This window comes from Microtus oregoni, unplaced genomic scaffold (genome assembly GCF_018167655.1).
Source record: "Microtus oregoni isolate MIOR12 unplaced genomic scaffold, Mior012 000025F_ref0000491, whole genome shotgun sequence".
NCBI classification, from domain to species: Eukaryota; Metazoa; Chordata; class Mammalia; order Rodentia; family Cricetidae; genus Microtus; species Microtus oregoni.
In genome coordinates this window covers 3000224-3024582 of record NW_024543084.1, presented here as the reverse complement: position 1 = coordinate 3024582, position 24359 = coordinate 3000224, and the positions used below count along the sequence as shown (strand labels likewise).

Here is a 24359-nt window from a genome sequence, read left to right as displayed (position 1 = left end):
TGCATTCTAAAAAGTGCCTCCCACATTAATAAATAATAATAAACTCTTTATAAATGGCACCTTAATAAAGGGTGTTGCCAATGAGAAAACCCTCTAAGTTAACGAAGTGATTTTTTATCTTAGTCTAACTACGGCATCCACTGTATCCAGCTAACCTTTGTGAATGCACTTATGACTGCGCCTAATCACCCTAATGCAATTGCTGTTTCTTGTGGTTATTGCAAAGTGAGATTTGCGGAATTGCTCCACGGCACCTGAAGGAAGGCCCCACAGGCCACAGAGATGTGTACCAGCAGGAGCAATTTGGAGTTCCTTAAACTCAAAACCTTGCTGCCCGAACACAGTAGCAACCATGAAGAGCAAGAAAGGGCAGGCAGACTGTTTGGCAGGTGCTGATTATGAAGGACTCTTCACAAGGAACTAACCTGCCTTATCCTACTGGTTTGATACGTGATAAGGAAAGTGGTGGCCTGGCGGGAGGGAACCACAAGGAACTAATTTATATTTGGCAGGTAATAAAATAATGACAGGTTCTTTGTCTTACAGCCGCTAGTCATGTTCGCCATATAATCCTCTTTAAATAGAAAATGGGAACTCTAGCTAAGAGACGTCTTTTAAAGAAGAAAAAATTAGTAGGAACAAAGGATCACATGTGGCTTGTTCCCCATCATTTCAATCACCTTTGTCTGCAAGGGGCTGACTGATTTTTGGAGTCTCAGTAAGGTCCAATCTACAAACTAATGATGAATAAATTAAAATTATCTTTGTCCGTTGCATTTTAAATTACTTCAGAAATTTGTTTTAGGGCTTTGTTTTGCTTCTCCTTCTGGTTACAGTGAGGTTGAGATAGTATTTGAAGGAACATAAAATACCACCTAAGGCTGGGCACAAAACAACACCCACTCCCTGGCAGAGACTTTGTTTTCTTTTTGAATGAGTTCTTTGGGGAAGGTAGAAAGTGGGAAGGTGCCAGCCTGCCTGGGCTTGATGCTAAGAAGATGATTCTTGTCCTGCTGAGGAAGAAGAATCCCACTGGAGCTGAGTCAGATGGAGATAATGGGATGGATCCATTCCATATCAAAGCATTTATTTCATTATTTTTAATCTCCTCATATGGGGTAGATACAATTCTTTCCGCTGTTTAATTATATAAAGGTGAAAGAAAATCCACTTTTCCATTGCAAGCAAACGTTGCAGGTTAGTTCACGAATTGAGTGCCACCAATGCAACCTTCAGAGTTGTGACAAAGTGACAATGCATTTGACTTGTAGAAGAAATTCATTGACTTTGCTTTGTTTTGTTTTGTTTTGTTTTTGGCAGTCTTTATTTATTCCTTCTGGCCCCATTTCCAGTGCTCTTAGTTTCTCCCAGGCATGCATTGTCTTCAAAGCAGATTCTGGGTAGGGGTAACTGTTCTGTGGTAGAGGAAAGAGAGAATTACATATGTGTGTTTGTGCCGCATGAATTGTCTTGCTAGTCAACTTCTTGGACGCATTTCTAAGCAAGTATAAAAGGCCTGGTGGGATGGCTGCATTTACCAGCTCCAGTCTCAGGGAAATGATACAATGATTGCCAGACCTTGATTAAAGATGCTGTGGTTTTATTCTGGAAGAGGTTTGTGCTCAAGTTTCTGAATTTCTCTTACACCCCTTAACTGAGCCCTGGTGTTCACTTGCATTCTGAGGAAAAGCCTTTCCTCTACTGGGCCTGGCGAAGATGCCCTAAGAGCAGACCATGGCCTAAAGAGTTAACTGTGCTCTCAGCTCTCTGAGCCACCTTACAGTGGTAATCCAGAGATGAGACAAAGATCGGGGTAGCTCAGAGCTGGCTAAAGGCAGACCCAGAGGACCAGACCAGTTCGCTTTGCCACTTAGTAGCTTACAGAGTTACTCAACTTCTTTCAGCTGGGAGTCCACACAAGAAGGGCAGGGTAGTTTTATCAGAAAAAAAAAAAAAAAAAAAAAAAAAAAAACGGAATGAAAGTAGCTAAGTAGAACCACAGGGTTACAACACCTCCAAACAATTCCTGATCACCTGCTCTCGCATTTGCCAATAATGTATTACATAACTGAAGGTGAATATCTGTGGTTCAGTGTATTTTCTGCTCTCTCGCAAGTCCCAGGTTCAGTTACCAGTACCCTTAATGCAATTCACAACCCTCTGTATTTCTGATTCCAGGAACGTTGATGCCCCTGGTCTTCACTGAAACCAGGCACACAAAACATGCAGTCAAAAGACTCATACACATAAATTAAAAGAAATAAGTATTTAAAATCAATTAACTATATAAACATTTTATACCATACATAATTTAGGCAGCGGTGTAGGAAAGATATTATTATACCACATTAATTTTATATGATTTGTTTCACATATTTATAGAATAGAGAATACATATATATGTGTGTGTAATATATGTATATTCTATTCTATATGGTGGGTTCTCACTATGGAACCCTGGCTTGCCTGGACCATCTTGTTATGTAGACCAGACTGTCTTGAACTTACAGAGAGCAATCTGCCTATGCCCTCAAATTTTTGTTATACCACCATGCTTGTCTGGCAAAATGGCACAAATGTAAGAAAATACTGTTGTGCAAGGCTTTCATGAAGAGAAAAAAAAATCTGTATCCAAAGGCAGCAAAAGATATCTCTTGAAATGAAGCATCCATTCATCTGGAACTCAGATATTCCTTCCTGAATGTCCTGAGCGTTTCTGGATTCCCTTTTCTCCCATGGGTCTTCACTACTGCTGCTTGATTCAGCATCTCACATAATGTTGGGACTGATCCGCACAGCCCACGTTTGGCAACTCTTCTTCTTACGGAAGTGTTTTCAGTTACTGTCTCTTCCCCCCACTTAGGGCTGTTATAACAGCATACTACTGGGGCACATCTCAAACAACAAATGCTAAGTTCTCATGATTTTGGAATCTGCAGAGTCCAAGATAGAGGCATTGGTAGGTCTAGGATTCAGTGAGAATGCCCTTCCTGCATGGGTGCCATCTCTCTGTAATCCTACACATAGCAGGCAGAACAGTAAGGCTTCTTAGCAGATCTCACTCCCAACCCCAGCTTTTAACAGCATGGCAAGGGTTTAGGATTCAATATATTAGCATGTTGATTCCACAGCAATATCCTAGTTCCTCTTTTGTCCAGGAAACATTCACAGGATCACGTGGCTTTGAGTCCATGGTCCTCCCTTTAAAGGAAACAGAGGACTTTTATCCATTTCAATGTTTTGAATCAGAAGAGCAAACAGTAACTGATCACCTATTGTCAGCATTTCATAACAGAAGGCTACTGCAACCCTCCAAACATCTAGGAGAGAAAGAAAAGAACAAAAGTCAGTCTCTACAGAGAAAGAAACAGATCCAAAGGAACAGATCCGCTGTCTTCCTGCTTCCTGTTCCTGCTTATCCAGCTCACCTCAGACCAGAATGTGGTCACTGCTGGTTGCTGCACTTATTATGGTCCTGAATAGCGGCTAGAAGTTTTCTGTGTTTTCAGATGTAGGCCCACTTTATATTCCCTTATTTTTATTCTAAGTCTCATCCAAAGCATCTTACTGTATTCTCCAAATGTCTTAACAGTCTTCTTTTTTTCTTTCTGTATTTTTGTCTTTTTGAGCTCAGTTGGGAGTACTTTTTCTGTGTGTGTCTTTCAGTTCTTTATTTAAGTCTTCTCATGTGATAAACATTTTTCCTCTAATTTCAAATAGTATGAATTTTTTCACTTCTAGGAGTTTGTTTCTTTAAATTTATTCTGTCAGCTGGCGTAGCTCCTTGTTTCCTGCAGGTATTTTCCAGTCTCCATTTTAATTTTTGGAAAAACAGGAGGAATGGTTGTTTTGTGACCGATCTTGTGAGCTTAGCATCAGTGGTCCAGGGCCTCACTCCATTCCATGTGTTTCTGCTGCCTCTGACGCGTGCTTCTTGGGTTCCTGATTGTCTCATCTTTGGCTGTGTACTAACCATCGAGATGGCAAATGGGATCGCGGTGGTGGGAGGGGTGTGCCCTGTGTTTGGGATACATGTGTTCTACTTATGGGAGTGCTTTGTAGTTTCAAAACAGGTGTAAGGCCATGATGCCTTGTCTCAGACTGTGGAACTAGAGTCTCCGGTTGTGTCTTGGAAATGGGAGAGCTACAGAAACACTGTAACTTCTTGGGGACAAGACTTTCCTCTGCTTCTTTAACATTTTAGCCTACTCAACACTTCCCTTCTGTGCTCTCTTGGAACCAGAGAAAAGAACAGTCTCAGCACTGATTCTTGTCTGTCCTTCCATGAAAGCTTGGCAGGCCCTTGTCCTATTACACCGTGGTGTAGAACAAACCTCAAATGTGAAATATAAACAAATGACCTCAGAGGACCATGAAGTTATGTTGCTTTGATACTCAGGTTCACTATCTGTTTCCCACCTCACATACACAAATAAAAACTTCAGCATGACATTCCTCTCTGCCATTTCCGACTTTCAGTTCTGAAATAATTTTTAAAAGGTATTTTTTTATCCAACATTTTCACTGTTTTCAGTGGGAGAGTTGATCCAAATAACATCTCTCTACTCATTATAATCTACTTCCCTTTAATGTGAGCATGCATTCAGTTAATCAGGTTTGTGCTATTTATATCAGCCTGGGTGGGAAAAGATTTCATTGGAATATGTATTGAAATCCCACAATGAACAGCTTGCTCATTAAGGCTGCATAGAAGGCGTGGATATATAACCAAGGCAGAGACGACTTTGCCCTTCCAGATCTGTGCCAATAACAATGATATGAAATAGGAAACAGAATAGATGTTTGTTTTTGTTTCTTTTTATTTTTTCTTAAGGATTTAAAGGAGGGAGTGCTCACATCTCCGAAGGATTTGAATTGGGCCTTGAGAGATGGTTGTCACTTCTGTACATGGGGATTTGCAGGCAGAAAACACAGGGAGATGAAAACCGTGAACAATGACTAAGAATGGATGGAATATGAGCACTAAAATATAAATGATTTTCATGGTCTAGATGGAATCCAGGATAAGATAAGCCTTAAGGAGAGGTTGTGAGCTTATGAATATGCTCCCAGGGCAAGACTCTAAAATGGATTACTGGCAAATAATCCAAACACCTGCATCACAGAATAATCTAAATGGTTTTTACTGAGTGGGACACATGTGGTGTTTCTGTTAGCAGCTGAGCATATAGTGGGACCCAAACAAGAGAGAAACTGAGTCTCCTGGGATCATGGATTACCCTCAACACAGGATCAGACTCTTGACTCCCAAGTGAGTGCACAAGCTGTCGTTGTCACCTCTTATGCTGCCAGTTGAGGTTTCCTCCAAGGCCTTGACTCCAACAGATTGTCTTTTCCTAATGCAGTTGTGCATTTTTGTGTCTGGACAATTTCAGTTGACGCTCGTCTCTCATTTCCAAGTTAACACCCTAAGTGCTTGCTGTGTTTGTGACTTTAGAGTTTCTGTTTGATGTGTAGGGAGACACCTGACTGCATCCATGGGACACTACAGACACACCTGCCTGATTCATCAAAACCCATAGATGGATGGCCATGTAAAGAGGATTTTAATCAGTTATTTATCCCTTCACAGTTTCTCATACCTATAATATACTTTGATCATAATCATATCATCATGCTCTCTTGAACCCACTATAGATTAGAATAACCCCCAAAACTCTTCCTTATACGTCTGTGTCTTTTCTCTTATGGGACCAACTGTGCTTAATCGAGGTTGCCTGCATGAGTGTGGATGGGGGTTATTTACCTGAACAAGGGCAATGTACCAGTGGCTACAGCACTAAGGAACCTGACTCCCTCTCTTAGCAAACATGAAATGCCTAGATCTCTTAGGGAAGGAGTGGAGTCATATGAGGCCCTCCTCAGGTAAGGATTGCGGAAAAGGACTCCTGGTTGCTCCAGAAATAAGACCAACTACTGACAAATGGAAGAACAACTTTTTTTAAATGTTGAGACCCCACTCACTTATTTATTCTATGAATAATCAAGAAGTCCTACCAGGCATCACATGATCGTTTTAATCAAAGAGAAATCCAAATGAATAATATATGACCCTTGCTCTCACGGTATTGGGATATGGTAGAGCTGACAGAGCCATAAATAAGCTTATTATAATCAACTATGACTGTGATATAACTGTGAGAAAGCCAGGACCAGACCAGGGCTTCCCAGGTACACCGGAATATAAAATAGGCATACAAATCAAACATTTACTGATAATAAATCAGAGAAATTTATTTTATCACAATTCTTTGGTATGCATATAATTTTACTGTTTATTAAAATGGAGAGAAATTTGCATATAAGATGTATGTGTTTATTTTTTTTCAAAATAAAGAACTAAATCTTGACTGAGCATTTGGTACTATAGAACGTAGAGCACTTTTGTCAGAGTTGATTGATATTTGGATTTCATAATAATTAATTCTGAGAATGTCAGTTTGTATAAATAGATAGTTCAAAATAGCAGAAGTACTATTTAGAGACATTTTAGAAATAGGTGGAAATTTTTCTCCACTCTTATGGCCAAAATTCCTTTGGTATTTTTTTAATGGGATTTGAATAAGCAAATCAAGTGATGAATGTTAAAAAAATCAAACACTGTGCAAACAAGACAACCCAAAGGTATACTAATTTCACCCTGACATTCTGAGGAACTAAGTACTCCATTGTACTCTTGTGTGGGCAGAACCCTTAGTATATACAGTGAGGACACTACCACCCTTCACACCTAGTCTCAGTGTGAGCCGAGGGGTCTCCGGCAACTCTTTCTGGTCCTGAGGGTACGAACACGAGTAGCACAGAGTGTTCATGCATGCTGCAAATTCAGAAGCAGGGTTGAAGTGAAGCCCTGTGACATAGCACAGGAAAGTGTTGCCCGAAATATGTTCTCTGCAATTTTATTTTGAAATAACTTTGCACATCTCATTCCACATCCAGAAGAAAAAGTAGCCAAATTTTTATAATCCCCATGCCTTAGGGTTTCTATTGCTATGAAGAAGCAGTATGGCCATCACAACTCTTATAAAGGAAAACATTTAATTGAGGCGGCGGCTTACAATTTCAGAGGTTCAGTCCATTATCATCATAGTGGGGAACATGGTAGCACACAGGCAGACATGGTGTTGGCTACTTGATCAGAAGGCAACAAGCAGGACCTTGACACTGAGTGAAGCTTAAGCCTAGGAAACCTCAAAGTCTGCCCCCACACTTGCAGTAACACACTTCCTTCCAACAAGACTATACCTACTCCAACAAAGCCACACCTCCTAAGACTGCCACTTGCTATGAGCTTATGGGGGCCAATTACATTCAAACTACCACACCCCATAGTCAGTTACTTGGCAGTTTAAGAAGCTGGGCTCTAGAACCACAGGCTTGTGTGGTATTTTGAGTAGCAATTGCCTCCATAAACTCATATATTGAATATTTGGTCATTAGGAAACATCGCTGCTTGAGAGGGATTAGAAGGTGTGGCCTTGTTGGAGGAAGTATGTCACTAGGATGGGCTTTGGGGATTCAGAAACCTAAACATGGCCCAATGACTTTCTCATGCCTTCTCTTCCTGCTGCTTTTGGATCTGGATGGAGAACTTTCAACTTCCCAGGTAACATGTTGGCCTGCCTAGCACCATGCTTCCTGGCATGACTACAAAGGACTAAGCCTCTGAAACTGAAAGCAAACCCCAATTAAATATTTCCCTTTATAAGAGATGCCTTGTCTTTTCCCAGCAATAGTATACTGACTAAGACCATTTGGTACATGTAATCCTTGTCCAGAGATGATGGCCATGCAAGTAATGTTCATTCTACATACTTCCTCCCAATTTGGTCATTCTTCAAGTAACATTCTGCAAGCTCAGTTTTATACCACTGTGTTAAATGTTCTGAGAAATACAAAACTGAAGCAGTCAAATCTCCCCAAATACTAGAGGCAAGGGCATCACAAATTGAAGCCATGCCTGTTGTGCCAAGCTTGGTCAAATAAGCATGACTCAATCTATTAAGTTTTTGTGAGTTTGTTTGTTTTGTTTGTGTCTTGCTGTGAATACAGTTCAGTGGTGCATAACTTGATTTCTATGCTCAAGGTCCTGAATTCTACCCTAAGTACTAAAAAGAAGGAAGGGGAGATAGGAAAGTTGAAGGAAGAAAGGGAGGAGGGAAGAAAAGAAGCAATAAACTTAAGATCTTCACACCTCTGCTTCTTCAGCATATTTTATTAGCATGCACCACAAAAAGTAAAATAATACAATTCTATGCATAAAAGAACCTAAACTCCAGAAAATTCAAAAGTTGATGAACACATTCGGCAAAGTAGGAGTATAAAAGTTAATATACAAAAATCAGTAATCTTCCTATACACATAAGATAAGCATACCAAGAAAGAAATCAGAGAAACAATCCCACCAACAATGGCATAAAAGATACTTATCTTGAAATACATCTAACCAAGGAAGTGAAAGATTTGTATAAGGAAGACATGAGGAGATGGAAGAACCTTTCAAGCTCTTGAATTTGTATGAGTAATACTGTAAAAATGGTCATACTCTCAAAAATCAATCTATAGAATCACAGAAGCCATAAAAACCCAAATGCTTTTCTTCATATAAATTGAAAAAAATCTAAAATTTCACATGAAAAGAGTCAGAGAACAAAAAACAAAACAAACATAAAACATCTCCAGAATAACCAAGACAATCCTAAACAATAAAAGCACTAATGGAGGTACAACCACCCTGATTTTATACCACTTTATACTGTAGCAGTATAGTAAGAAAAGTAGCATAATACTTGACATAAAAACAGAAACATTGAACAATGGAATATAACTAAGGACCCACATCTAACTCCATACTGCTTCACCCTCTACCTTCTTTTCAAAAAGGCAAGAAAGTACACACTGGAGAAAAAATAGCATTTTTAACATGTGGTGCTGATAAAACGCAAAAGCCGGGTGTAGAAGAATGAAACTAGATCCTTAACTCTCACCCTATGCAAAGTCCCAGATGTATCAAAGACATCACACCCTCTAGATCAGACAATGGAAGAACTAGTGATACACTTGAATTTATAGCACAGGAAAGGAAAACATTCAGGTAACATAGGTATTAAGACTAACAATTGACAGATACTACCTTATGGAAGTAAAAAACTTATTTTTTGCAGCAGAAGACACCATCATTCAATTGAAGAGACATACATCTGACACAGGATTAATATCCAGAATAAACAAAATATTCAAAAGAAAAAATGATAACATCAAAAAATCCAATTAAATTGGGGCAAGGAATTTAAAAGAGAGTTTTCAAAAGATGAAACATTAATGGCTGAGAAACACTTTTAGCGTGTTTACAACCTTAAGCCATAAGAGAAATACAAATTAAACCTACGTTGAGAGAGAGAGTTAAGGTACATAGCCTAATCAGAATGGCTAAGATCAAATACCTACAAACAAACAACAACCAAAGAGCAAATGCTGGCATAGATATGAGGATGAAGAACATTTATTCATGATTATTGGGCATGGAAACCAGTGCATTCTCTATGGAAATTCCTGTGGAGATTCCTCCAATTGCTGAAAATAAATATATCACATGACTGAGCTAAACCAGTGTCTTAGTTAGGTTTCTATTGCTGTGAAGAGACACCATAACCATGGCAACTCTTATAAAGAAAACACTTAATTGGGGTGGCTCACTTACAGTTTAGGAGGTTGAGTCCATTGTCATCATGATGGGAAATGTAGTGAAATAGAGGCTGACATGGTGCTGGAACTGAGAATGCTACATCTTGCTGGCATCAGTCAGTCTACTGACAGTCACACTGAGAGAAGCTTTAGCAAAAGAGACCTCAAAACTGGCCCCCACAGTGACACACTTGCTCCAACAAGGCCACACCTTTGAATAATGCTACTCCCTTTGGAGGATATTTTCTTTTAAATCACCACCAGTTCTTGGGCATGTACACAAAAAGATTCTATGTCCTACTAAAGAGATAATTGTTCATTTATATTCATTGCTGCTCTAATTATAATAACGAGGAAGTGGCCAGCCTCACAAGATGAGACACATTTGTGCTATAGGTACTGGGGCCAAGAACTTGAGGTTAGATATGCCATAGTCCTTGGGGAGAAACTGCTACCATTATTCAACTAATGCAGAAGTATTTCCTTTACTCCACACCTTCTCCAGCATAAGTGGTCGTCAATGTTTTTGATCTTGGCCATTCTTACAGGTATAAGAAAGACAATTGTCATATGTACTCATCATAAGTCGTTTTTAAATATAAAGCAAAGTAAATCAGCCTACAAATCACAATCCCAGAGAACTTAGACAATAAGAGAGACATACATGAATCTAATCTACATGGGAAGTAGCAAAAGACAAGATCTCCTGAGAAGGGAGCATGGAGACCATGGGAGAGGTTTGAAGGGGAGAGACAGGGAAGGGAGCAGAGAAAAATGTAGAGCTCAATAAAAATATAGCTTCAGAAGAGATATCTCTCCTTCCAGAAAGATGAGAGCTCACATTCTGCTCAAAGACTAGGATAACTGTGTCTGGAAGAGGAAGGAAAGGAGGCTCTAAAAACTGTCTTTTGGGGCTAGATAAAGATTGTTGCTAGGAGTGACCAGGAAGTGGTGAGTGAAAGAATATCAGGTAATCTCTAAGAATGTTTGTTGTACTTCTGGACTGAGCATCAATGGGGTAGAGGGCTTTGATTAGTATTGTCTGGGCTGGAGATGGCTAGAATCTAGTGTAGGGAATCATTTACTTTCTTAAAATGCAACTTTCTGCAGTTTCAAAAGAACCTGCATGGAACAATGTGGCCCTAACTATGAACATTTAAAATTAGGGCTGGTGGTTTGGACTAGCAATAAAGTACTTATTTAGTATGCACCAGGCCATGAGTTTGAACCCCAACAATGTAAAATCATGTTTTTCTTAAAGTAAAACTAACATTGTAACCCTTGGTTCTACAATATTAAATACATTTGCAGGGAAGATTTCCAGAACCAACAAGGGAAAGGAGAACTTCCATCTTGTACTCATGTCTGTACTAGTGCCTCCTTGTGCATGTGTCAAGGAATTTTAGTGACTACTGGCAGAGTTGTCACATGTTACTGGGAAAACTGGGCTTCCCTCTTGGGGTTCTTAGTCTCAGTGGTAATAGAATTTAAGAACAGATTCAAAAGAAAGCCTGAAGATAATTTTATTATCCTTTCATAGAAAATCCACAGGGCAGACAAATTTTAAATTTTTGAAGCTGCTTGAAAACGAAAAGAGGTAAGAAGAAGAGAGAAAGATAGAAAGCCATACCATTTATTAGGGATGGAGGGCAGCCCTGTAATGGACAGTGATGGGGGAGCACCAGAGAAAGCTAAGGAAACCCAGAGTAAGTACCCAAGAAAGCATATTTAGATGCTGTTAGCATCTTAAGGAAGAATCTAGGGAAAGATAAGCACACTACCCTGGGGATAAGTATTCCTCCTACCTCTTTAACATAGCTTATGGTTGAGGTGCCTTCCATGGGAGTGTTCCCTAGCTTACATGGTGGACATGTTCAACTGAATTAACTCTTAAAGGAAGAGATAATATTATCTCTACACCTAAAGGTGGATTCAGTCTTTACTGTAACATTCCCTGTTCTAAACCAATAAGAATATTATTGTTAATTATTATTATTAAATAATTATTAATTAATTAAACTGAGGAATTTATAGGATGTGTTTTTACCATGATGATCTAGAGATCTAAGTTTAAATCTGTTCACGAGTGGGGATTAGTGCCTCAGTTGGAACTTCTCATCTAATTAAAACTTGACCAGCTCCTTTAAGACATCTGGTAACCACCATTCTACTGTCCACTTCTGTGAGTTACACTTCTTTAAAAAGTTTATGTCCAATGACAGAAGCATTGAGGAAATTTAATAAACTATTAACTTTTTGAAACAACCCATTCAGCTGTATTCTTGAAAGCAATGACGACAACACAGAAGAGAAGTGTAAAAGGCCTCATTTAAATTGTTTGTTTTCTTTAATATTGTTTATTTTCAATGTGAAATATGTGTTAAGCACTAATTAGATAAGTACCAGATCTAAGACTTTTTCACTGTAGTGTGAACTCAACAACAACATGAACTTATGGATATAAAATATGGGAGTGAGCAGAAAGATGAAAATAGTTTCAATTAAAAAGCTATTCATGAATTATTATCTGTGTGAAATGAATACAGAGTAATTATATTTTTATAGAGAGAGTATTGAGTCACCTCATAGACTCTTGCTCAATAAGAGCCCGAAGAATGAAAAGACAATAGTAGATCTAACAATCTAAATCTGGCAAAGGCATCTTAAGTCTCTGCTATATATTTTAGTTTCAGAATACTATTCTTGCGGTCACGACAGTTGTCCCTGCTGGGCTTCACTCTGACAACTGCAGAGAACACCATCATGTGGACCCATCGTAGATTTTTAACTAGAAAAAGGTGGCAGTTGAAAATCTGGAGATGACAGGTAAAAATAGGAACAAAGGAAGAAAAAAGGGAAGAGTATTTTCTATTGCATTATTAACTGAAGTTTTAGAAGAAAAAAATCCAATGATCAATATTCCTGCAAATGAAGCCGTGTTCTCTGGTTATCATTTTCTTAAGATTTGGCCATTAACCACAATAAATTCTATATCTTACATAATTTTTATTAGCTACAAAATCAATTAAATTGATAAGAAGCCTTTTAAATGGATAATAGTTTGCTCGCCCTCAATAAACCTCACCTTAGGCTCTCCCAGAAAACTATTTTCATTATGAAGCTTGACTTTGTGTTTTATCACTTTGGTCAGCATGACACATGTTTCAGAGCCTGTGTTTCTCTAGAATAAAATGAACATTTTCCCCTACAGTACATTCTTTTAAAAAACACTGAGCAATAAATGTATTTACATTTTAAAAAGTCGCTTTTGAACCAGAAGTTGCAGAGAAGTGGTATATCCTAAAGGATAAATGTGCAAGTTAGACTACCTAGGTTACAAATATTAGGTTTTATTTTTATTTGTTCTATAGCTTTGGTTATCTTAACTACAACATGATGTTAATAGGTGCACCTTACCTCACGGCACTGTTGGGTGTGGGGGTGGGGCAAAACTGATACAATGTGCCTGACACACTGTTAACAGAGTAGCTCTTAATTGTGTTTGGTGTCTACTCTAGGTACACATGTCAGTCTCTACTGCTAGGAAACAATGAAGCCTAATTGTTAAGAGTAGCAGCAGATGAAGGTAGATCATAACAGCCTGGACAAGATATTTAGGCTCTTGAATGCCTTGAAAGGTCTTCCATCACTTTTCCCATTCCATTGGTAAGAAGGAGTAACTGGCTACGTTTTGATCCACTGAGCACTGAATTAAAATGGAGTAACTCTAGACACTCAAATAAACAGAAGCTATGTTAGTAGAGTACTATCTATCTTTGCCACAAGAACAATGATGCCAGTTATTGCAGCTCTCTGTGTGGGTGGTTTTTTGTTTGTTTGTTTGTTTTTAATAATAAATGTTTGTAGTAAAAGGAGCAGCGGGCTGAGTCCCCGGCACCCGGCCACCCCCACGGCTAGCTTTAGCTTATGCCCCAAAATAATTACACGGACACTGAATTTTTTAAACACTGCTTGGCCCATTTCTATCTAGCCTCTTCTAGGCTAATTCTCACATATTAATTTAGCCCATCTCTAATCATCTGTGTTGCACCCCAAGGTGCGCTTAGCGGGAAGATTCTAGCCTACGTCCATCCTGGGTTGGAGCTGAATCACCTCTGCCCAGGAGAGCGGAGCATGGCATCTCTGTCTGAGGCGTCTTACCTCACTTCCTCTTCCTCCCAGCATTCTGTTCTGTTTACTCCACCCACCTATGTTCTAAGCTATGAGCCCAAGCAGTTTGTTTATTACTTAACCAATAAAATCAACAGATTGATATATGACACTCCCACATCAAATGTTAAGCAGTGTGCTTTATTTGGAAGTATACATCCAAGACATCGATGAGTGAATAACAATGGAGACAGAAAACACAGGGAGTATTACAGTGGACTCATTGCCATGCTGGCTACCACTGCTTATTCCTAGAATGCAGGAAGCTCACTGGGCAGGTGCTCTGGGCAAAGAGACTCCTTGAAGAACACAAGAAGAAATTCTAGGGTCAGGGGACATGGGGGAAGGACAAATAGCTTTCTCTTCTATTTCTCCTGAGTTTCCTACTCCGTGCCCCCCCCCCGGGGGTTTAAATTCATCAATAAGAATATCTACATGCTTGTCTCATGTTGACCCTTAATGGTTCCTCAGAAAGTGTGATTCCAATCCCTGTAGAAATGGAAATTCATCCACGCCGGAAGTAGAAGGAGCTTAGAACTAAAAAGGGACATACATACACTCTGGCCATGTAGAAGGAAGAACTGGAGTTCTAGGAAGGAATTCTGAGATGAGGGGCCATCTAGCTCAGGTAGGCCTGATCACCTATAATGACAGTCATTGGAGTGGATGAAAATCTAAGAAACAAGTTTGGAAGAATTCCATTAGCTCTACAGGTAATATAAATATGAGAATCAAAATATAGCACAAGTAATTTATGGAGAAAGTATCGGAATTATTTTAGAAAGCTTTTGATTAAAAAATAAGTCCAAGAGAGGTCTATTATATATTTAAAAGAAGAAAACACTCTCTCCTCTAAACAGCAACAAAAGCACACATTTTACCACTATAACCACTAATGAAGGTTTACCTCCCTGAGAAGCCCATTTGATTTGTTCTATAACATACCAAGAAATTTCATTGTAGTAGCAATTTCAGTTATTATTAGTATCATTTATATTCATAAACAGAAAACCCACATGTTATAATCAGTCTCTTCTTTTGCATTGACAGAGGCCATACTTTAGATATTAATAAGATCAGGTATCAATTTTGCACTCTTTCCTAAATCATTTTTTCCCAGATGAGAATTGATAAGTGAGTTTTGTCCTCCTCCATGAACGATTTTCCAGAATCAAAGCAAGTTATGTGGTTAAACTTAATTCCTCTAAAGCAATTTTGTGTTCTGTGTTTCAAAACAGTTAAGGACAATCTCAGTCTATATTCCAAGACAAGCAATTAATCCAAAATAATAAATGGTGGCTAATAACCAACTTCAGAAAGTCTGAGCTTTATCTTGTTTAAGAACACATCTAGGATTGAGGCAGAGAGGAGGAGCGGCCCAATGATTTGTTACACATGTGCCTAATGTCCATCACCGTAAAGCAAAAGAGTGTCCACCCTGAGATGCTTCCTAATACACCCCGGAAACTCTGTGCCCCAAATAGCTCATAAAACAGAAAACTAAACCCAAAGACTTAATCTAAGACAAAGAAAAACGCACTATGTAGAGAATACTCTGTCAGTGATTATTGAGAAACCATGAACATGGACTATGAGAATAATAAAAATATGAAGTGGCTAAGCATAGGATCAATTTTTAATGACTTCACATTGCTCCAGCTAAGAGGCTTGCATGCCTTCCTGTCCAGAGGCAGTAACTCTTCCACCGAGCTATCATCATAGTTTTAAAAATCAGTCACTTCTATTTTAAATCTATCCCTGCAGACGGTATGGCAGCCTCAGTCCTAGATTTAAACCCATATTTAGTCCATTTATAACCATTATAAATTGGTATATATTAAAAAAACCTTTGTCCATATAACAATATACTCTTTCATCCATTGGCTTCCACAGTTCGTTAGCTGCTTCATGCTTGTGTTTCAATGCTGTAAGAAGCAGAAATACATTTTCTATTAACAGATTCTTTAAGTTCAGGCTTCTTAAACAAAATGTTGATGATTCTCTTCCAAATACATTCTGTGACTTTTCCTGAACTGCTTATTATGAGGTTTAACACTTCAATACTAAAGCTTTCTTTTCTGATACCCTTTAGTGCTCAACATTTTCCAGCCCGGGTCTCTTCTTAATTGGGGGGGGGGGGGGGCAGGTTAGAGCTACTGTTTACACAATCCTCTGTCTCCTTATCTTAGTGTTCTTATCACGAAGCATAGATGTTTGACCCTTTCATATTACTCAAATAACCGGTTTTTTGTTATATTTCTAAACTCACCACATCACTAATCTTAATAGTTTTTGTTTGTTTGCTTATTTGTTTTTAACATGATACAAAACTGAACAAACCAAAGAAGAAGGAACCTCAATTAACAAACTGCCTCCATCAGACTGGGCTGTGAGCATGTCTGTGGGAGGCCCAGGTCACATGGGTTGGTAGCTCCTCAGGCAGGTGTGCCTGGGCTGTATTAAGAAAGGTACTAAACAATCTCGGGGAAGCAAGCCAGTGTTTCTCTGTGGTCTCTGCCTCAGACCTTTCCTCTACGTTCCTGCCTTGGTTTCCCTGGATGACGACGGACTGTAACTTTGGTCAGTGTGTTATCAAAGCAACAGACAGCAAATTAGATGTTCTACTTGTTTTATTGTTTGCTCTGACTGTGCCGAATGATATTCTCTACTGAGGTCCTCCTACCTGCTTATTCTTTCATAAACGGCTTTTCTAATATTTACTCTTTATAATCAGTAAGTCACTAGATGGAATCCGGATATTTTCTATTATAACTCTCCACCCAGTTCATAAATGATTTAAGTAGTTCAGACGCTGTAAAAACATGTTGCGTTTTGAAAACTCCCATGGGTGTAGGTAACATGGCTGGCATGCAGAGAAAAGGAAATCACACCAATCTGGGAAGGGCTGTCAGTTAGGAAGTTGAGCTTATATAATGTACTGAGGGGTTTGGCTATTATCTTAAAGGAATTAGAAAAGCCAAAGTGTCTGGGGACTTGAGTACAAGAGGTTTTTTTTGTTGTTTGTTTGTTTGTTGCTTTTTATTTTGTTTTTTTGGACTGGCCATAGAAGAAAAAGCTAGAAGAATTCAGGTAAAAAAAAAAAGAGTTCAAAGGACTATTGTCACAAGATGGAAAGAGCAAAGGTAATTTAGAAATCAGGGATTTTTTTTTTAACTGTTTGGCTATCAGTGATGAGAGAGATGATGGAAGAGGTCAAGAAAATTTCATGTAGATGGGTAAATAGGTAATTAAACAAGATTAGCAATAGAGAGATGTAAGGAAGTCCAAGAAGAAGGCCCCGAGAGGCCTACAGCTTGTTTTAATATTAGTAGCCTAAAAAATAGAGTTCTGGACCACTATTAGAAGCTGGAGGGGGTAGGGCAGAGGAGCTGATTGAGGAGTCAACTTAGTACAAATGATGAGACCAGATTAGATGCAAGACTGAAACCCACAGTATAGTGCTGAATAAGAAAATGTGAGAGATGAGGAGAGTAAGTCAGGGATCTTTTAGAAATCAACCATAGATGGTTTAGAAACCAGAGAAGAAGGAAGGTAAGGGAAACAAACAGGAAGACATACAGGAAAAACAGAACAGTAGGAGCAAATACACCTCGACCACTGACGCCAGGAGCATTTCTTAAAAGATGGCAGCAGTACTAGACAGTTTAAGTCCAAATTTAAGGAGCAGAGACTAGGTGTCAGATGGCTGGTGCTGACCTTAATGGTTTAAACATTTTACACTAACCAGAAATGGGAGTAAAAGCCGGCTATGTGGGGTTAAGAGGAGCATGGTATGTGAACAACAGGACACCATGAGTGCAGGTCGAAAACAGGAATTAGGTTCCCTGCTTTGGAACAGTGAACTCAGAGGAAGAAAGAATGACCAAGAACGGGAGGTTGTATACTGTATTGTCAAGGGCATGCTGCATGCAGTCAGATGAAACAGAGTTCAAAGCTCAACTTAGGCACTTGCTAAATGTGTGGCCTTCTGTGAGGTACTTGGTCCCGTGCTGCTTGAGTTTTTTTCACATGCATGTTGAAGTGACTGACACTAGCTTCACAATGATGTTGTAAAGAATAGAATATAAAAGAATTTAGTGAAAAACTTTCATCCATTTTCGGTAACAACGGAACTTAGGAACCTTGCACATGAGCTCTACAACCTTTGGGCAGCAAGAATAAGCCATGTCATAGAGCAGAGCTGGGAAGGGTAAACACTTGATAGTTAGTTACCTGTCTCAAGAAAGAACAAAGAGTGACTAGGTACAGAAAAATATTGCTAAGCAGAGTCAACAGTCCAATGAGTAAGGCAAGCACCATCTGGGATGCTGCTATCCTGAGGAGCCCACAAGATTATTTTCCCAGAAGACTTCTAAACAGACAGACAGTGAGCAGAGGACTAGTGGGAAACAGGGTGGGTAATCGGGTGGTTGAAGGGACTGTTGAATCCGGAACACTGGCTGATGCATGGAAAGACATGAAACCAGAAAGGTCTTAGAAGATAGGAAGGCTATCCCAAGACTGTTTCAAGAATACCAGAAGGGGTGTCAGGAGCAGGAAGGAATTGCACAGAACTCAGAGTTCTTTCTGTAGATGAGAAGCACAGTGAAGTCATAGATTGGGGAAGAGATGGAAGAGTAAGAACAAGAGGAGTTGGGACAGCAAGGGGACATGATCATCGAAGGCATGTTGACCTGAGAAGCAAAGGGCAGTGAGTGGGTGTAGGGATATTTATTATTTGTTGTTGTTATTGTATGTAGTTGTATTTGGTTTAGTTCTGTCTTATTTAGACAAAAAGGGGAGATGTAGGGATAAGTCCCGCCCCTTAGGGGGCGTGTTCGCCTCGGGCTAATGTCTGCCTATAAATTTGGCAAGCAAGCTCCGAGCGCTTGCTTCTGCTTTCCTGGTCTCCGCGGGAACGGTGGTTCTGTAAGTCTATTTCTACATTAAAGCTATATATATATATATTTACACTCTGTCTGCATTCGTTTACGCCGCTACAAGTGGGAGTGGCAGGAATTTGGATTGGGGTAATCATGAGCAAGAAGCCACAACCACAGGTTTTGATGGACAATGTGGATGATATTTAGAGACTGGCATAGCTAAACGATGTAAAGAATGTGAAAGCCTGCATTGCTCTTTACCCATTGAGGTCCTCTATTTCAACATCATAGAACAACTAAAAATAATTAGGTAGTCTTTAAGGGCTCCTAATATGGAAATTTCTGTCTCTGCCTCTGCAACCACCACCTGTGTGTGTGTCCATATGCATGGGGTGTGTATGTGTGTGTATGATGTGTTACCAGAGATTGAACCCAGTGCCTTGTGTGTGGTATTGACCTAGAGATTCAATGCAAAAGCTCAGCCTCAGCTATAAAATTCTTAAAGGAACATTCAACACTTTCCTTAACCCTGGAGTTTCTGGATGGAACTTAGCTCACATTATTGATACGGAGGCTGCACAATGTTCTGGCTATGACAAACAAGGCTGCTATGAACATAGTTGAGCACATGTCCTTGTGGCACAATTGAGCATCCTTTGGGTATATCCCAAAAGTAGTATTGCTGGGTCTTGAGGAAGGTTGACCTAAATGCCCCTCGACTGAAGAATGGATAAGGAAAATGTGGTACATTTACACAATGGAGTACTACACAGCAGAAAAAATAACAACACCTTAAATTTTTCAGGCAAATGGATGGAGCTAGAAAACATCATTTTGCATGAGGTAACCCAGACCCAGAAAGACAACTATCACATGTACTCACTCATAAGTGGATTTTAAAGATAAAACAAAGAAAATCAGCCCACAAATCACAATCTTAGAGAACCTAGACAACAATGAGGACCCTAGGAGAGACTTACATAGATCTAATCTACATGGGAAGTAGAAAAAGACAAGATCTCCTGAGTAAATTGGGAACGTTGGGACCTTGGTAAGGGTTTAAAGGGAGGGGAGAGAGAAAAATGTAGAGCTCAATAAAGATCAATAAAAAAGAATGATTTCATGAAATTCATACTCAGTTTCAATGAACCCATTAAATTATTGTAGTCACTTCCCAAATCACAAATGACTGCTTAGCTCTTAAACATTTTAGAAATCTTAATTTATGTAAAACAAAATTTTAAGACACTCAAGACTTCCTTCCAAAGCAGAAAAGTTAGTTGCATGTTGATATTTTTCTTCATTCAGAATTCAGTAAATATTCCCTGTAGAGCAAGTCTGTGCCAGGCACTGTTCCATACATTGGGAAAAACAGTGAAGGAAATGGAAAACAAGCCCCACGTTGCAGAAGCGCGGCTCTAAGGGAGAAATACAGATAGTCAGTATACACAAAGAACACGTGGTACTTTCAGGAAGGAGTGAGGTCAAGTAAGAATTAAGATAGAGGTCTCCAGGGGTGCCGGGAAGCAGCCGCTTCCCATAGGGTTCAAAAACCACCGCTGCTGACAAGGTGCCTACAGCAGGGAGCTGATGCAGAAGAGCCAGCTGGATGAAGATCTGGATGGAGGTATTGTAGGTCGAATAAATAAAGATGATGAAGGGATGAAGGCTGTCCAACAAGATTAACTTTGCAGAAGAGATCTAAACACAATCAACGCCTGCCCTGCAGTCTAATGAGCAAGTCCCAGCTTTCCCCACCTTTGGTTGCGTTTTATCATGGTAATTCCAGTTTCACGGGCTGCATACTGGTTAAGGACAGATTTTGAGAGCTGTGGGTACCTCTCTGTGGTAAAGCATTTGCCTTTGCATGGGCAAAGCTTCGTGTTTGATTTTCAGCACTGCATGAAGAAGACAGTGACTGCAGTTGCATTTGGATTCTGACCTTTAGAGCCAGAGAGATGGCTCAGCTGTTAAGGGACCAGAGTTCAACTCCCCCAAAAAGTGGTTCAGAACCATCGATAACTTTAGTTCTGAAGGATCTGCTGCTCTCTTTTGCCACAGGAATGCAAATGGGGCTTAGTCACACATGGAGGAAAAAAAAACACTCAAACACCAAAACTAGTGAAATAATTTAAAATAAATAAGTTGATTCACACCCCTTTAAGCTGTTTACCTTGGTAAACTTCTGCACACCAGAATCATTCTGACATATCTTATAACCTATAGCACAGTAGTAATAATAATAATTGCCTCAATTACTATAAGGATTAAAAGACAGCTTAGTCATTGGGAGATGCTAGTTAAGGAAATGCTTGATTATACAAAGTACTTCTTATATAATGTAATTCTGCAGCTACCTCTCTCTCCCACCCCATTGCATTATATGGGGCAAATAAAACCTTTTAGTTTTATTTCCTTAATGATTATTGTTGGTTCTGAATATGATATAATTTAACCAACTCTCCGGGAAGCAACTTGTAGGTTTTTCTTCATGAGCTCTACAGTAGTGACAGCCTGTGTGTCGATGCCCAGGGAACCTGTGAAACTCACCGATTGCAGTAGTTTTAAGGGTCATGGCTGATTTTAAAGGGTTTCCCACGAGGCTTCTACTAAATGGAGGTGAAAGGCACGCTGTGAGCTGCTATCCAACCAGGTGAAACTGTTCCTGCAGTTAATTATGCTCATGCGTGTGCATGCATACACACACAAACACTTTGGTTGCTGAAAGGTAAACATATTCTATTTTATCATGGGTAAAAAAAAAAAAGGACAAAGAAAATCTACCAACTCCTGTTAGATTTTTTTTTTAAATCCAATAAAATTAGACAGAGTGGTTATAAGGCAACTATTTAAACAGAAAATACCTTTCAACATTTTTACATTCCTAATTTCAATATTTGACTTAAAGTTTATGAAAGTTGCCTAAAACATTTCTTTACTAAATGTTCAGGATGTTCTGCAGGAAAAGAAGATGAGGAAATTATTGAATTTCTTCGTAAAGAAACCTAGAGTAGCCTAAAGCACATGAAAATTGTTGCAAAACATCTCTATACAGTACCTCTTTGGAAAACAGTAAAGAATGTCCAAAAATAAGCTTTGTGTAACAGCTGAAGTTGTGTGAATTTAAACTTACGTAGATGATATTCACTGTGTCAAATGAAATTATTAGGCAACTATAGTTAACATTCATATTAGCTGGTTATTAGGAATTTCTGAAATAAAATTACTTTCATTTATCATGTACTTCATATAAAAATAATCCAATACTATGATTTATTTATTAAATAAATTAGCTTTATTACATAAAACTTACACACGTACTCCTAAACTTTTAAATGTGGACCTTCCTTCCTTCCTTCCTTCTCTTCCTTCCTTCTCTTCCTTCCTTTTCTTCCTTCCTTCCTTCGTTCCCTCCCTCCCTCCCCCTCCCACCCTCTCTTTCTCTCCTTTCTTATTATTATGTTAAGACAGTATCTCACTATGCAGACCAGACAAGCCTTTGATTCACAGACATCAGCCTGCTTCTGTCTTGTGAGTGCTGGGATTAACCATACGTGCTACATGTCCAACTAAAATGTGACTTTGTAAAAGGCACATTGGTGACAATGCTACTTTTTGAATTTGTTAACATACAAAATACAAACATTAGAAGAGAGTTTGAGATTAAGCTGAATCTGTTTGGTCTAATTTTAAGATCATGTAGCTAGGTTCTAAGTAACTTTGCTGAGGTCACAAAACTAAACTAGACCTTTCCCTCTTACATTGTGATTTTTCTTTTACTTTTAGGTCTAATGGGTGTATGACTTAATTTTTGTTCCTGTCCATGTCTGACTAGATGATATAATACAATAGCAATATTATACAGAACAGAAAAGCAGATCTTTAAGCTTCTATTTCTTTAACATTATGTCAAGTCGTTGATAGAAGTATTGATCCTTTTTATTATGTGTAACTAATGAAATGTATTTAAAACTATGCTTGTAATTTTAGAGTATTAAAGTTATAAAATCCCAAGTTAAAGTCCTACAGATTAGGTCTCCTCTGGGAAGCACAAAAGAGAGGCTTCGTGGTGTACGTATGTACAACCTCTAACTCGGTAAACTTGTTTGTTTCTGACAAGCTTCTTCAGTGCCCTGTGATCTTTATTCTTATTTTCATTTTTGTTTACAGAAAGCCAGGCACAAAGTAGAATGCGTGGATTTGCGTGGTGCACATATAGAATGGGCCAAGGAAAAATCAAGCAGGAAGAGTGTCTTTCAGGTAGGAATGCCACATGTACTCAATTTATTCCTTTTTCCTCTAAACCGGAGCTCTCTTGGGTAATCAGAATGAGATTACCTTCCTATGATGTTTCCGTGTGCATGAGCTACTCGTCTGAAGGCCATTATGAAAGACTGACTCCGACTCCTCTTCCTTCTGGAACCGTGAGTTTATTTTGTGTTTTCCCCTGATGCCTGGTTACTATCTAGACACAAAATAGATGCTCTGTGCCGGTTATTATACAGCAACATCATTGAACTTTGCAATGTATTTGATAGCTGTTTGGGGTGCCAACCTAGAATGCTTTGCTTAAATAGATGTGACGTGGCACTTTCAAACGTACACAAATTACGATTCCCTAATTATAAGCTATTTTCATTCATTGCCATTCCTACCTTTCAGTCATTAAGAACATTTACCAGCGGAAGTGAGGAGCAGGGGAGAACAGAGCAGCCTGTTGGCGAAGGCAAGGACATGCGAAAGGGAGGAGGGAGAGAAATCAGAATGCATTCTATACATGGACGAAGTTGTCAAAGCACAAATTTAATTAATAATAAATTTTAAACCAGATCCTTTTATATTGACTATTTTCACTTTGGGAAGAAAATTGCTATGATCGATTAACAGTCAGAATCATAGTTCACTGAGTATAAAATAAACCACAAAATCCTTGAATGAATAGAAACCATAAACTTTAGTATCTCACTTGTGAAATTAATTCAGATTATAATTATTTCAGATTATAAAATTGATATGTTTTCCATTTTAAGTTATATACAACGTTTACATTTTTAATTTTGTTATATTTTAGAATTATCCCATTTAGGAGTGAAGGGAGCGGATTAATACTTATTTATTGATATTAAATATTTTCTGAAGTAATTCTACTTTTTAACTAAAAGTAAGTTATTTTGTAATAAAATACATTGATGAAATCAGTATAAGGACCTTGCAGTAGCATATGTGGTGGCCTTTCCCGCTTCTACCCATATGAGGGGAAATAGCTCACTTCCAGTGTATCCAGTATGGGTTACTTCCTCCCGGAACTTATTCAGATATAGTAAAATAATTCAGACCTATTCAGATTTAAAAAGAAGAAAAGCTATACATGTCCTAGAATAAATTATCTTTCCGTTTCTAGTTTTGCTCTACTTAAATATAGAGATGTTTTTAACCAAAAATTAAGTGAAAGGATAGATATAATTATCATCTGTCAACTAAAAATACAATTTTAAACAAGAAGGAGGAAGGAAGGAAGGAGGCAGGAAGGCACACGTAGGGAGAGTGATCTCAAACCAAATGGCAGAGAATTTAGAGAACCAAGGTATAAATAATAAGATG

At 38.8% G+C, this 24359-nt stretch overlaps 1 protein-coding gene across 1 annotated transcript in view; it reads left to right on the top strand.

The window, feature by feature from the left end:
- The window catches only part of LOC121462866 (rho GTPase-activating protein 15), a 568141-nt gene that overhangs the window by 75723 nt on the left and 468059 nt on the right, over nucleotides 1-24359 (top strand). Inside the window, exon 5 of the mRNA XM_041674830.1 lies at nucleotides 22929-23018. Within this exon, the coding sequence (XP_041530764.1) occupies nucleotides 22929-23018 (90 nt within the window). The remainder of the gene's footprint in view (nucleotides 1-22928; nucleotides 23019-24359) is intronic.